Source organism: Falco peregrinus, chromosome Z (genome assembly GCF_023634155.1).
Source record: "Falco peregrinus isolate bFalPer1 chromosome Z, bFalPer1.pri, whole genome shotgun sequence".
Classification (NCBI taxonomy): domain Eukaryota; kingdom Metazoa; phylum Chordata; class Aves; order Falconiformes; family Falconidae; genus Falco; species Falco peregrinus.
Genome location: NC_073739.1, coordinates 84,156,197 through 84,169,581, shown reverse-complemented (window position 1 = coordinate 84,169,581; position 13,385 = coordinate 84,156,197). Strand labels below are relative to the sequence as shown.

Genomic DNA, 13,385 nt, shown 5'->3' with positions numbered 1-13,385 from the left:
CTTTGGAAAGGTAGTGGGCTGAAATTCTTTTGGAAATCCTTGTTGGACCATAAAATACTCCTACTGAATAAAAATGAGCAGGGAATTGATTTTTCTGCTAGCTAGTACATTACTATAGTTCCCAGAGTAGGAAGAGGTTTTTGTTCTGTGATAGTAGTCAAGCAGCATAGAAGCCCACAGTACAGCTGTGTTTCTGAAGGCCAAAGTGTGCCTAAAACTGAATATTGTGAGCTTAATTGCCATCTCAAGTGAAGTAATCGCTGTCTGACCATTTGAAACATGTAGGTGGAAAGCTCAAAAGAACTTTCTGTTCTCCAGGAGAGGTGTCGGTTGTAGGGATCTTTGTTACAGTGAAGATGTAGGGATGTGCTGGAAGCTTTTCCTTTGTCACGGATAAATCTTATGTGTGGCTGACTTACGATTTCTTGTGAAAAAGTTTCTCTGAGTATCAGTTGCTTTTTTTCCCTGTATATCCCAAGATCTGCAGGTGCCGGAGATGGGTGAGCTTAGCAAGTTTCTGTGCTAGAGTTTTCTGTTGTTCAAAACTCAGTGACACAAATGAGAGACTGTTTATATAGGATGAGATCAGAAAGCCCAGATGTGACTATGATGAGAGAGGAAATAAAACAGGAAAGTAGTAAGATTATAATTACAGTACTTAGGAATTGCTCTGTTCTTTGTTTAAACAGTTTATCCTGATGACCGTTTTCTAGTATGTAGCCTTGATAAAAAGTATATGGGCCATCTAGCTCTTGAACCTGTATTTCCTGCATCGTTTATAGCTCATCAGGGTTTTGCTTTAATTCTGGGCGCCATATCATTAATGTAGCTGAATTGTCTTGATTTTTCAGACTGCCTGAAGAAATCTCCTTTTTATTTTCTGAGTTTAATGGATTTAATTTTTAACTTCTCTTTAAGGCCCATCACTGGCCATAAGGAGCCTGTAAATATTTTTCTGAACTTGAAATGAAGACCTTGGTTCTAGAAATGTTCGCTTTTCCAGATTTAACCCCCATATGGCAGCTGGCTCTGTAATATTATTGGTTTTGTCAGTTTTAATAGCTATTTTACCACTTATACCGATGCTACTGTGCAGAATGCCCTGGGGCCATGGACTTCAAAGCTACAAATACTTCTTTGAACTTGATGTCACAAGATAAGGGAATGCAAAGCTTGTAGGATAGGCAAGGTCTGTCAGGGTTCTGGTGTGAATTAAATTACGTGGTGTGAGGAAAGTTAATTGTCAAAATACTTTGTGCAAATTGAAGTATGTGTGATTACTGTCTAGCTCTGGTTGGTGATGCTGTGCTCATCAGAGATGCTTTAACTATATATGAAAAAATGTATTATATATGAGAAAGTCTAACATTAGACTTACTATTGTCATCGTCAGGGAGGAAAAAAAATGGAGCCCATAACCAGTATCCACCATGCAAAGCGATGACCACAGTATCGCAAGGATTTTTCTAGCGGACCTGGACTACCTGGGTGAAACATTAGGTGAAGACTGATGTCTAGATTTACTTATAAGTTTAGATTCTCGCTTTTGCTTCGTATAAAAAGATCTTAGGACTTCCGTGCTGATTGAATGGCAATTTCTCTGGTTGGTTAAAACTGTTAAGTGTAATGAGGCAGAACTACTCATGCTCTGTTGCTGTTTGCTCTGGCCACGGAAACCCTGGTTCCAGTTAAACAAAATTCAACAGCGTGTTAGGGATGGAGATCTCTGAAGATACGCTGCTTTTCCCATTCAAAAGCCGTAATGTTGCAAGACACAGAGATTGGTTAGTTTCTGGCTGTAAGTTTATAAACTAGAAATGATAGATGTCTGAATTTCTGAGGAAAACTTCCATTGGTTTAGCCTTATTATATTTTAATGAGTTAACTGCACTACCTGGAAATTGTGAAGAAAGGGGGCCTATTCTCAAAGCTCTTTTGCAACATAAATGATTCTGTGATTCTGTGATTTAAAGGAGTGGTAAGAATAGAGAGCTGTGATCAGAACTGCTTCCATTGAAAATAATAGATTTCTAGAACTCTTTCAGAATTCACCTGTCTGTTGTTGAATATTCTGGCATATTTCTTCTGTTGATCTGGAAAAGTGTTCTGGCTCTTGTGAGAGGATGAATAAATCAATATTAAGCCAGGATTCCAACATGCTACAGTGTTAACTATAAATGAGTGTCTGAATGGAGTCATACTGTTGAATACCTAAGAATACGCATAGTACTCTTGATAAATCACCACCTTTGCCATCTGCATGAAAAATCGAGGCCTGAAGTTTTAAAACTGTCCCTTCATTTAGATTATATTGAGGTGCCTGGATAAATGTGAAGTGTTTCTATATTGTTTCTTCCTGTCAATTACATTCCTTAGAAATACATGGAGGAATTCCTTATTTTTTTCTGCCAGGCAGGATCTAATAGCACTGTGTCATCCTGGAGAGGCTATAACAAGAGACCTCTCCCTTGCCTGTCCCCCCACCCAGCACATGAATCGAATAGCTGTATAGAAGCACCCAATATAATAACTATTGTAGTGTCTAAGGATGTATTTTGGGATTAAGTGGCTTGCCTACAGAATGGTCTTCATGATGAAAATAACTTTCTGTGGAGTGCAGAGATTATACTCTCATTATTGCTAGTTTATAGATTGTGCACTGTACACATATAGAAAGAATGACTTCATGATCTCTTTCTCATCAGCCATCCGCCTTGCAATTACAGAGGTATGCTAAAATCAGAGTGTTCTGATGGTGAAGGAACTACCTTATCAGATTGCTTTAGCAAAGCTCTAAAAGAGGGATGTGTACTTTTAAAATAAGAATTTAATCTGCAACAGATGCAGTGAAGAGAAGTCTTACTGCTTAACAAACCTAAGCCTGTCGCCATATTTTTAATTTAATTTTGATACAGATCATTACAGAATATCTATAGTCAGTGTTCTAACTTTTGTTGTCAGGAATTCCAGAGTGTTGATCTTAGAAATGAATGCTTTTTGAACAAGCATGTGCTCTTTGGTTCTTAACGTTGTCTGTTTTATGAAGTTGTGTAGTCCAAATTGTATAATCTATATATGGAGGATATGAATATTGAGATTTAATGCCCATTTCTAAGATCAAGTGGTTGCTTTCTCTCACAAAATTAGGAGTGTAAGTAAATCCTAATGAAAAACTTCTAACATGGATGGAGTCTAATACCAGTGTTCACTGTGTAACTTTTGACCTGTGATCTCACAGCCAATTATGAAATTTCTGAGGTGTGAAATACTGCATAATAACTTACTACTTTTCCTTTTGAATGACTAGCAGTAAACTTATAAAACGCAAAAACTTAACCATTTTTCTATGTCAGAAACTAGATATGGCTATGAATTGTTTTGAAGTGCTTAAGACTGTCCTGCAAAATAGTGAACTTGCTTTTTGGTACACATTAATTAGGAGAGTATTTATCATGGGATATTTATTTTCAGTGTCTCTCTGGTGTCAATATAGTGACATGTCTTCTCAGTCACATTCTTGTATCCTTTGGGGGGAAAAAAAAAAAAAATTATTTCAGTTAAGGAAAATATCAGACAAAATTCACAAGCAGAAAAGTCTGGTATTATGTGTTCAAGACTTGGAGGAAATGGGATTACAAACAAAAAGCTGTGAGGTGCTGTTCCTGGGCACAGCACTTCAAACTGGCAGTCTGCTTTTGGATAGAGACAGGTTTAGAAAAGCTGGAATGGTGTAAGGTGATGATCTATCTTCTTTCTTCATCAGTTTTGGGGGTTATGGGAGAATTCTATTCCCCCCCCCAAATAATTCTGGGGTTGTTGCTACAAAGAGGGTTTCAGGCACTAGTTTCTCCAAAGGCCTAAGGGTTTGATGTGTGACCAGATATTATTGGTAAAGTTAAGGCAGATGCCTGGGAATCATCAGTTCTCAAACCTGATAAAAACTAGCTTTGTCAAAATGTTTGTTGAAGTTGATACAGTTTTGGTTTTTTTTCCAGAATAAATTGCTGCACTTAATGAGGATTTGTTTGGTGTAGGAATTGCTTAGGAAATTTGTGACCAGGGTTATGTAGGAAGATGCTGTCCTTTAAGACTTGGAACTCTATAAACTGTTAGCTACAAACATATTTGCATGAAGCTTTGGAGATCTCATTTTGACATCTGATTGTGAAGCTGTCTCTTTTCAGAATGTAAGTCAGTTGAACAATTAACATATATATTTTAACAAAAGATGAACTTCCAAGCAGTTTGATTCTTCCCAAGAAGGTGGAAAAGTGTGGAACCAGTTAAGTGTTACTTTTTTTGTTTGTTTTTTTTGTTCTCTTTAAAATGGAGGACTGCAAAGAGTAGTTAAGTGCAGCATTTAAGGGAAATCTTTACTTCAGAAAAAAGCCTCAGTAGAGGAGGGTGAATCCAACATTAGTTAGTGTACTTTTTATGTATAATTTTTCCTAATTCTCTTTTTTTCTTCTTTTTTTTTTTTAACAGGGAAAACCAGACTTAAATACAACTTTACCAATCAGACAAACTGCATCAATTTTCAAACAACCAGTCACCAAAGTTACAAATCATCCTAGTAACAAAGTACGATCTGATCCACAACGAGTGACGGAGCAGCCACGACAGGTAAGAATCATCTATTTCCATTGTTGCTGCTCAGCAAGTTGTGAAACAAGCTGAAAATATGCTTGTTTTTGGCTGTGCTTCAATTACAGATGAGAATTCCAGTCTTGAAGGTTACTTATAGGAGTGTATTTCAAAAAATACAGAAATAACAGTCACATCATATGGAGATTCATACTTCTTAATCCAAAACTTCATTCTTATCTATTTACCACATTCCTCTTGAAATTCAGATCTGTGCTCTATTGTCACAACTGGACATCAATTATTAAAAAAAAAAATTGTTCAGGTGCAGCTTCTTAATAGAAGTTTCAATAAAATACACAGTTCTCATCAAGGCATAATATCTCTTATGTAGAAGAACTTTGCGCAAAATCAATAAAATATTGTATTTTAAATCCCTCTTTTTCACTCTACGACTACTATAAATTCAAACTACGGTAACATCAACTCATCTTACACAAATTCTCCTTTTTAGCTGCTTTTCTTATGTCAATGACAGGTCACCTGTTCACACAGTGCTTTTTTGGTTTTGTATTTTATGGGGAGGAGGGAGCTGAGAAGAAATGAGAATCTAGTTAATGAATGAATAATTGGGTAGATAACATAGTGTATATTGGACTGAAGTATTCTAAGTCTGACTTATGTCTTTTGAGGCATAGCATGATTACCATCAAATTGAAACACCTTATTCTGTCTTAGGAGTGCAGGGATGAGAAGAAAATGCAGAGGCATGTTCAAATTTTTGTACACTCATATGTCACTAACTTTTAACAACATTTCTTTTGAAACTCAAGCTGTCTCTAATATTGCACTTTCAAACATCTTGAATGCTGTTCTTGTAAGAAATAACATGAGCAATTTAGACTGCATCCTGTAAATTCAGGTGAGAAAGAAAAAGAAGAAATTTCGAGCCGTATTGTATCATCTTGTTGAGATGTCTTTTAGCAAGATTTGAAGGCCTCAGCTAACCTCACTGTTGGTCCCATGAAGTTCAGCAGGGGCCATGTAAGTGTATCACATTCAGATCTAAAAGATGCATAATTGCATGTGTCTGTTGATTCTCTTCACATTCTTCGGGTTTTCCTGTTGAAGTACTACACTTTGTGTGTCAGGAATTTCCTTTTGGTCATGTCTGCTGAACCAGTAATAATCACCAAAGCATATGAAAATTATGGCACCTTTGTGGCAAGAGAAATGGATGCCTTAGCAATTTATGTCTTGGTGGATTCGAAACCATTTCATGCTTGCCTATTTCCTCCCTGATTTCTTTCTTCCAGAATCTTTTCTTCAAATACGTAGTGACTGAAGTCTTTGGGAATGCATCCCGTATCTTTTGAGAAAGCCTATTCTGCAAATCCTTACCAGATAGTCAATTTTCAAACCTACCCAAGTTAAATCTTTGCTGCCTTAAGATAGGTTCTAATGGATTAAAGTTTAGCAAGATCTTCAAGAAATCATTGTCTGCTGATCACTGTGTCAGCATTCTTTTTCAATCAAACTCCTTTCTCCAAGCTTGCAACAGTGCATCTTCGGAAGAGGACACTTTAATTATTCCACAATCAGTGTGATCAGAGCTAGCATTTCTTCCAAATGAAGTATGGCAATACAGAGTAAGACTATTGTTTAATCTTATATATCCAATAGGAATGCAAATCTTGGTGTGCCTTACTCTTGCTTTTCTTCAAGCTAGATTGCTGCCTTGAGCTGTTTTCTAGTTTGTCATCATTCTGCGTAGTGATGATTGACATAGGTGGGAGATTTGGGAAAGGAGAGAACAGATTGTTACATTTGTTTTTACATAAAATTTGAGTTGAGTTTTCAGTAAAGTTTTCATTAAAAAATCTGGAACAAAGCAATTTGCCGTAGGTAGTATGCAGTCAGTTACTGGAGAATCTTAAGCAAATTGACAGCTTTCCTAAATAATTTCCATTGATCTGGTTGGTTTCTTTATGCACTGATTTCCGTCATACAATGAACAATATTGGTTTGGTATTAGTAATAACCAAAAGTATGGAGGAACTGCAGATGCTGATCATGTGTGCACCCTTCGTGTATGCATACATAGATGTGCACACATGCCCATTGTTTGAATATAGCATGCAGTTCATTCCAACGTTGTACTCGCTAGCTGGAGCGTAAATATTAATAATTACGATCTTTGCTCGGTTTTCAAAAAGCAGTGATTTTTTTTCTTGATAGGATCTGTTGAGATAAAGTAGAGAAGCCAGGGTGAGGACAGAAGTTGCTGGATAACTTTGTTCTTAATAAAGTCTGCACCATGTGGAGCACCTGTCGCTTGAGATACAACTGTGGGACAAATGCGACCTTGCAAATGTATTTGAATTCTTTTCCCCTCCAGATAAAGCCTCTGTTTTGCTTACATAAATAACCCCTACGTGTGACACTGTCTTCTCCTTCTCTCATACTCAGGTGTGCAAACTTTTCCAAACACAGACTGTAAATATATCAGGGTTGGATATTTGAGTGCTGAAACACCGACTACATGGTCTATTTGTATATAAAGCTTACTCAATTACCACTTCCTCCAGTGTTATTCCTCTCTATTTTCTTTAATCCTTGGCCCAGATCCCGTAAGGGATTCTTGCTTCTGTAGATATCCATCTCTGAAAGCTTTATCTGCTTATATCTATTGTATCTCCCTCTTCAAAAGACAGTCTAACCAGAATTCCCTGAAAATTCTCTTTGGCCTGCCTGCTTCTGTGAAGATCAAAATAAATGAGTACTGTAGTTCCTTTGGCAGTCAGTAGTTTTTTACATGACCTGAGAGTGAGAAGACATGCCTGTTGGTGTTGGCAGGGAACATATTTGGCAGCAGCTCTTCTTTAAGCAGTAAACCATGTTGGAGTTCTTGGAAAGACAAACTAATTGCAGCTTGCTTATGGTCTTCGTATAGGTAAATCTGTCATTCAAAGCAACAGGTTGTTGTGGCAGCTGCTGGTTCCGTATATTCAGCATGCTAGTTTGTGGCACATAAGAAGTGTCATGAAGTTGTCCAGGCCTTTTTAAAGCAACAGTTCTGCAAGACAGCATCTTAAAGCTTTCAAAGCCATTCTTAAAGGTTTTGTAGGTTACTGGTTATCAATCAGAGTGGAGAAATTTACCCAAGAAAAAATGGAAACGTTCTGTGAATCCTGGAAGTAGGCTGTGTCAGAGCTTGAGCTGTGAGTGTATGCATGCATGTTCTGAAGAGTCAAGTGGTACTCACTAGACTTCTCTTCACTATCAGCCTTCTTCCTCTGTGTGGCTTTTGTTCAAATACCAGCACCGGTCAATCCACTGAGATTTCACAAAGTCTTCCTGCCTAATCAAATGTTAGGAGTATCTGTAAGTTCCTAAATAGCAAATCTAATAGCCTAAATTGCTGTTTTCTTCAGAGTGCTTTAACATCTCTTTTTGAAGTATCAACATGCACAAAATATTTTGATAAAAAAGTTTTGATAAACCAGTGTAAGAAAAGGAATCCTGAAAGATTGGTAGTGGGCCCTGCAAAGAAAGGAAAACAAAAAGCAACCGAAACCCAACAAACTCCTGTTTCAGCCTCCTCTCCACTGTATATAAGATTTCGATAAGACATGATACATTCTTGATGAATTTCAGGGCGATGGTTTACATTTAAAAAGTCAGATTAGCATTGCTGAAAATGAAACTGGATTTAATGATGACATAATAAGTCATGTAACTATATCTGTCATCTTCCTCTTAGGTCGTGTTGAGTACTGTCTTAAAATCAGATTGTTTTCTCCTTCCTTCTTATTTCACAAAAAGGCCACTAGATGTAGCAGTTCTTCAGGGCACGTTAATGCTCCACTTGTGCATCTGGATTTGAGTATTCTACTCTCAAGTGTGAAGTGGGTGAATGTGAAGCAGTGGAAGTCCAGAAACTATTATAAGCAGTAAATCTTTTATGTAATCACTTAAACTTGAGTTACTTGCCTGTCAGGTGTTCTTGACAGTATCTAACTGGATGAAATTGAATGGTGCTGCAAATCAGACTTTCTTATGGGTCACTGCCCTTTGTACCCCCACTCATGCGGTGCCTGCAGAGGGTCCAGGTCCCTGTGTCCTATGTAGAGCACTTACCCTCTTCTTCGTCTGTTAGAGCTTCTTGGTTCACACTGTTCCACGCTGATTGATCTTTTTCCAGGGTAAATACAAGACTCATTCATTTTCCCCCATGCCCCAAATGTGTAGTACCTGAGACACTGCTTTGGGAGAGCTCTGACTCCTGAGGACCCACTGATCACTAGTTAAATCTGGTTTACACTGTTGGTTGTGGTGGTAGGGATATTTGAAACCATACTAGTAAAACTGACGTTTATGTGAGTGGTAATCTGGTTAAACGGGTGAATTTTCAAAGCACTGACCTCAGTATCTTTGATCCATTTGCCTAAAAACACCCCACAAACATACCTCAAGTGTTTAAAAGGACATCCTTCCCTTCAAAGCTCATTTTGAGAAAATCAGATAGTCAGTATTATGTGATCCATTTCCTCTAGTTCTGTGACAGACAACCACCTTTAAAAACCACCTTAGGATAAATCTGAGGGTATTTTCTTTTTTAAAATGCATTAGGATACAGCTGATATATTTACTTATAGTATCATCTATCTGTAGGCCAGAAGGACTCTTTAAAATTGATTTGAAAGTCTCTTTTATAAATTTACCATCATATGTATTTGCAGTGGCTTGTATTGTAGTGGGTTATTGAATAGGATTATATATGACAAATTAAATCTGACCATAGTCATTTCATAGTATATATGCAGTCTAAAAAGCCTACTTTATGAGAAAAACTGCAGGATGTCATTTTATGTATGTCTTCTTGTGAACAGTTCTTAACAAGAAAGGCATATTTAGCTCTTAGCACTTTGTATTTTGTCAAATAGATGTGATTTTATTTCCTGTGGATCAACTTAAAGGATTAGAATCTAGAATTCAAATAGGGTTGGAAAACTTAAGCTTCTTGGTTAATATCTATTAGAATTATTAAAAAGAGGGATGGAAGCAACCCAATGAGATTAAGTTTCATCTCCCTCTCCCAGGCAGCTAAGGGAACACTGAAATTTTGATTGGCTATTATGGATGCTGCAGAGCTGAGCAGCTCAGCAACTGGATATAAAGAGGAAAGAAGTTTTCTGGTTTTCTGCAGAAATTCTCATTCCTTTTAAATTCTTTCATGGAGAATTTGAAAAGACCTCTCTTTAATCATATCTCCTTACTTAACTGCCTGCAATGTCATTCATTTGAGCAGTTTCCCAAATGGTAACTGGCATTCTGGTCTCACTTAGCCTTTAAAACACATTTTAAAACGTTACAAAATTGCAGGCTGGCTGTGTCTGCAGTACAGTATAGATATGTTGACTGTGTTTTGTGTAGACATGACTAACTTTTCATCAGCTTGGAGACCAGTGTATAATGCACTTGCAAGCAGCATGGAAATACACGTGGTTGCAGAGAGCTAGGAAGATGCCAAGGCAGCTCCTGGAGCTGTGACTGTACTGCTAAACTTGCTGTGTCAATCCTACTTCTGAATTAGATGGTAGCTTTTTCTGACTGCTGCTTCAAGTTAAGAGTGGATATCTGTAGCTGTCTAAATAGAAGAAACCACCTCGGTAAACAAATCTGTGAACTCACCAACACTAGAATCATTGTCCTTTCTTCTGTATGTCCAGTCAAGTACATCAGTCTGCTGACATCTACAGTATTTTCAATACTCTCTAAATAGTAAATGGCAGAAGAAATTTGAGGTTCTTGTTTTATTTATGTAGAAACCCTCCAGGAATGTTTGAATGTTAAGAACACATGTGCTTTTCTTTTAAAAATAATAGAACTGGAATGGATTTCTTTCTAGCAAAAATTTCCTGTAGGCTTCCTTGAGCTTGAGCAACTGCAAATAGACTTTTATTTATCTAAGGAAAAGGAGCAGCTCATAATATGTTTGTAATGGTGGTTCTTGCAATAGAAAGGCTAATCCATCATTTCTTTGTTGTCTGAATGAGAAATAATAGTTGCTTAGGGGATTGTGTTTTTGCAGAGATTATGGGTTAGATTATAGTTCACCATTAGTCACAAATAGCTTTTTTTGGACAAGAAACAATTATGGAGGAAGCAATATTTTATAATTCTCCAAACAAAGAACCTCAGAAGCACAGCTGTAGTACAGCTCTGCCATTATGGAGTTTCAGAACAAGGAAGTGAAAATTCTGCTACACCCTGGGGACCTTGGCATTGCATTCCTATGAGGCCTCCTTGTCACAGGAAAAAAACAGGCTTGCCCTTCGGAGAGTAAGTTTGAGAGATAAGGGATACATTTCTTGCTCAGCAGGAGATTATTGCATAAGAGGTCACTTTTGGCATAATGCACACTGATTAATTTCCTAGGAAATGGAGCACTTGGCTGATGGGTCTTTCTTAATCTAGAATGCTCCAAACATTAGTAAATGAAGGACCTGGGCTGTAGTTTCTTTTTGATGTGTGTTCCTTAACCCCTGCTTCAAGCAAAAGTGAAATAAAGCCATTTTTCATTGTCCAGCAGGATGAATACCCATAACTGACTGATGAATCCTCAGAACGATTATTCATTTTGCATTAGTAGTGAAATACCACATCAAAACAAAGACAAGTCTTGAAATCCAGTTCTTCTCCCATTCCTTCCTCTGCTGGTTCCATCAGGATTCTCATTACTGCATAACAGGGTCTCATGTCTGCTAATGCTTCTTTCCTGGAGGCATGTATCTTGCTTTTCTGGCTGTACCAGTGCATCTTCAAGCTGAGAAAAGCACAGGCTGGAGAGCTCAGTCCATTTTACGAGGAAACCTCTGATGGTGAGATGCTGTAAGGTTATTATGCAGAAGGTGGCCTCTGTGGCTGGCAGTCATTTGTTGAGTTTGGCTGGCTGTATCTGCAGGCGCTTGTGTTGTGTGAGGGGCTGTTCCTTGTTTTACAAAGTCCAGCCACGCTCTATGGCTGCTGATGCAACCAAACTAGATGGGATTTGTATGAATTGCTCCTAATTTAGGAGCCTGTTTCTCTGCTTAGCGGGGCACATAGCTAAGCTTTGAACCCGAGCTTTATTTTCTCTTTTTCTATTCCCTGTCTCACTAATGATGAGAGAGTTGTAAGTTAAATAATGTAAGCTGTGTTTAGGGCTGTACCTCAGAGGCAGATATTCTGCACATCAAGACTTGCATGATCTATTTCAGTTACTTCTGCTGCTGTGGAAAGGTTGCATCTTCATCATGTAAGTGAAGTAACAGAAAAGCTGTGTCTGAATTTATATTTAGTAGTTTTCCTTCCCTCTTGTCTCCGTCCCTTAATAGCTATTCCTGGCGCAGCTGATAGGGAAATACTTGTCCAGGTCTGGTCCAGCTCAGAATCTTCAGTAAAATCCAAGAAAAGACACAGGGCTTCAGAGAGAACTTGTAAGAACCCAGAGGGTTGGAAAACAAATTTCATAATAAAATTCTAGGAATGCAGTTCATTTCTGGGCAGAAAATTAGTAGGAGTGACGTGTGCAGTCTTGGTGGCGATCTGGGGAGATGAGAATTTGAAGCACAATCATTGTGATTTGCAAATAATTATACATAATGGTGCTGGAAGCTTTGTGCTAGGAAAATGCTTTGCTTCAATCTTGTTTCAACAAGTGTGTCAAAGTGCCAGGTGCTTTCTTCTACCTGACGCTGACCTCAAAAGTCATCTGAGGTGTTGCTAGTTGTACAGACGTTTCCCTGCCTTAGCATTCAGTGCTTAAAGAGCTGAGCGAGTCCTGGTCTTGGAAGCTACACTCAATCAATACTGCACTACACTTCCCAAATCTTCTAAGCTTTCATATGCGCTGGTTGTCCTTCTTCAGGCCCTCTCTCCCACACGGGGATCTGCATTCCTAATACACCCTCTATAACCAAACCATTCTCCTGATTCCTTGTCCCTCTGCCATGTGTGCTGTTTCCCAGTAGGGACCTGAAGAATCAAACCCCAGTAATGTTTGATTGTATTTGGTGATGCATTTGCTGCTGTAGACCAGTTCATTTTATCCCAAATGAACAGACCTGTTCTTATGTTTACCTGTAGCATATAAAAACATGGCTTGGATTTGGGGTTGGTGGGCCTTTTGCTTGTCTCTAAAAGTTGATGAAACGCAGAAGGAAAGGAGAATGCAGGGTGAATTCTTTGAACAGTGGAAAACATAAGTAAGCTTTCTAGAGACTTTGTCAAGATGGGAAGCTAACCCAGTGACAAAATACTGAATTGATAGGATTTTACTTTGACTTCATTTATCTGAATCCTGATACTGCTTTTAGAGTTCGGCTAGCGAGTTGCTGGTTTTGCCTCTGTAACAAAGGATTTCTTTAGCCTTCTAGACAGCTTTAAGGCACTGCCACTTTATCCACGGAACTGTAAGGGCAACTGTAAGACACCTTGAGTGCTTTCTTGGGGTGGGGGCTTAGCAATAGTGGTAAACAGCAGGAGGGAGTGGCTGGAGGTACTAAATATTTAACATTCAACAAGGTAACGGGGGTTCCTTGATACTCAGCTAACAATGTAGCTCAAACCTGGGTTGGAACGTTGAAAATTAATACTAGTTAAGACTGAGGAGTCAGTTTACAGGAAGCATTTGAAGTTTAAGTGGCTCTAGTAAAATGAGATGCAAGTAGCAACAGGTATTTTCAAAAAGCTGTCAAATCACGGAGATCTCAAGAAGGTGTGAAATGTAGTCAGAGTTTGTAAAAGAGTTGAAGAGC

At 38.2% G+C, this 13,385-nt stretch overlaps 1 protein-coding gene across 1 annotated transcript in view; it reads left to right on the top strand.

Moving 5' to 3' along the window:
* The window catches only part of MBD2 (methyl-CpG binding domain protein 2), a 40,556-nt gene that overhangs the window by 15,128 nt on the left and 12,043 nt on the right, over nucleotides 1–13,385 (top strand). The window contains exon 3 of the mRNA XM_055790446.1: nucleotides 4,486–4,623. Coding sequence (XP_055646421.1) covers nucleotides 4,486–4,623 — 138 coding nt within the window. The remainder of the gene's footprint in view (nucleotides 1–4,485; nucleotides 4,624–13,385) is intronic.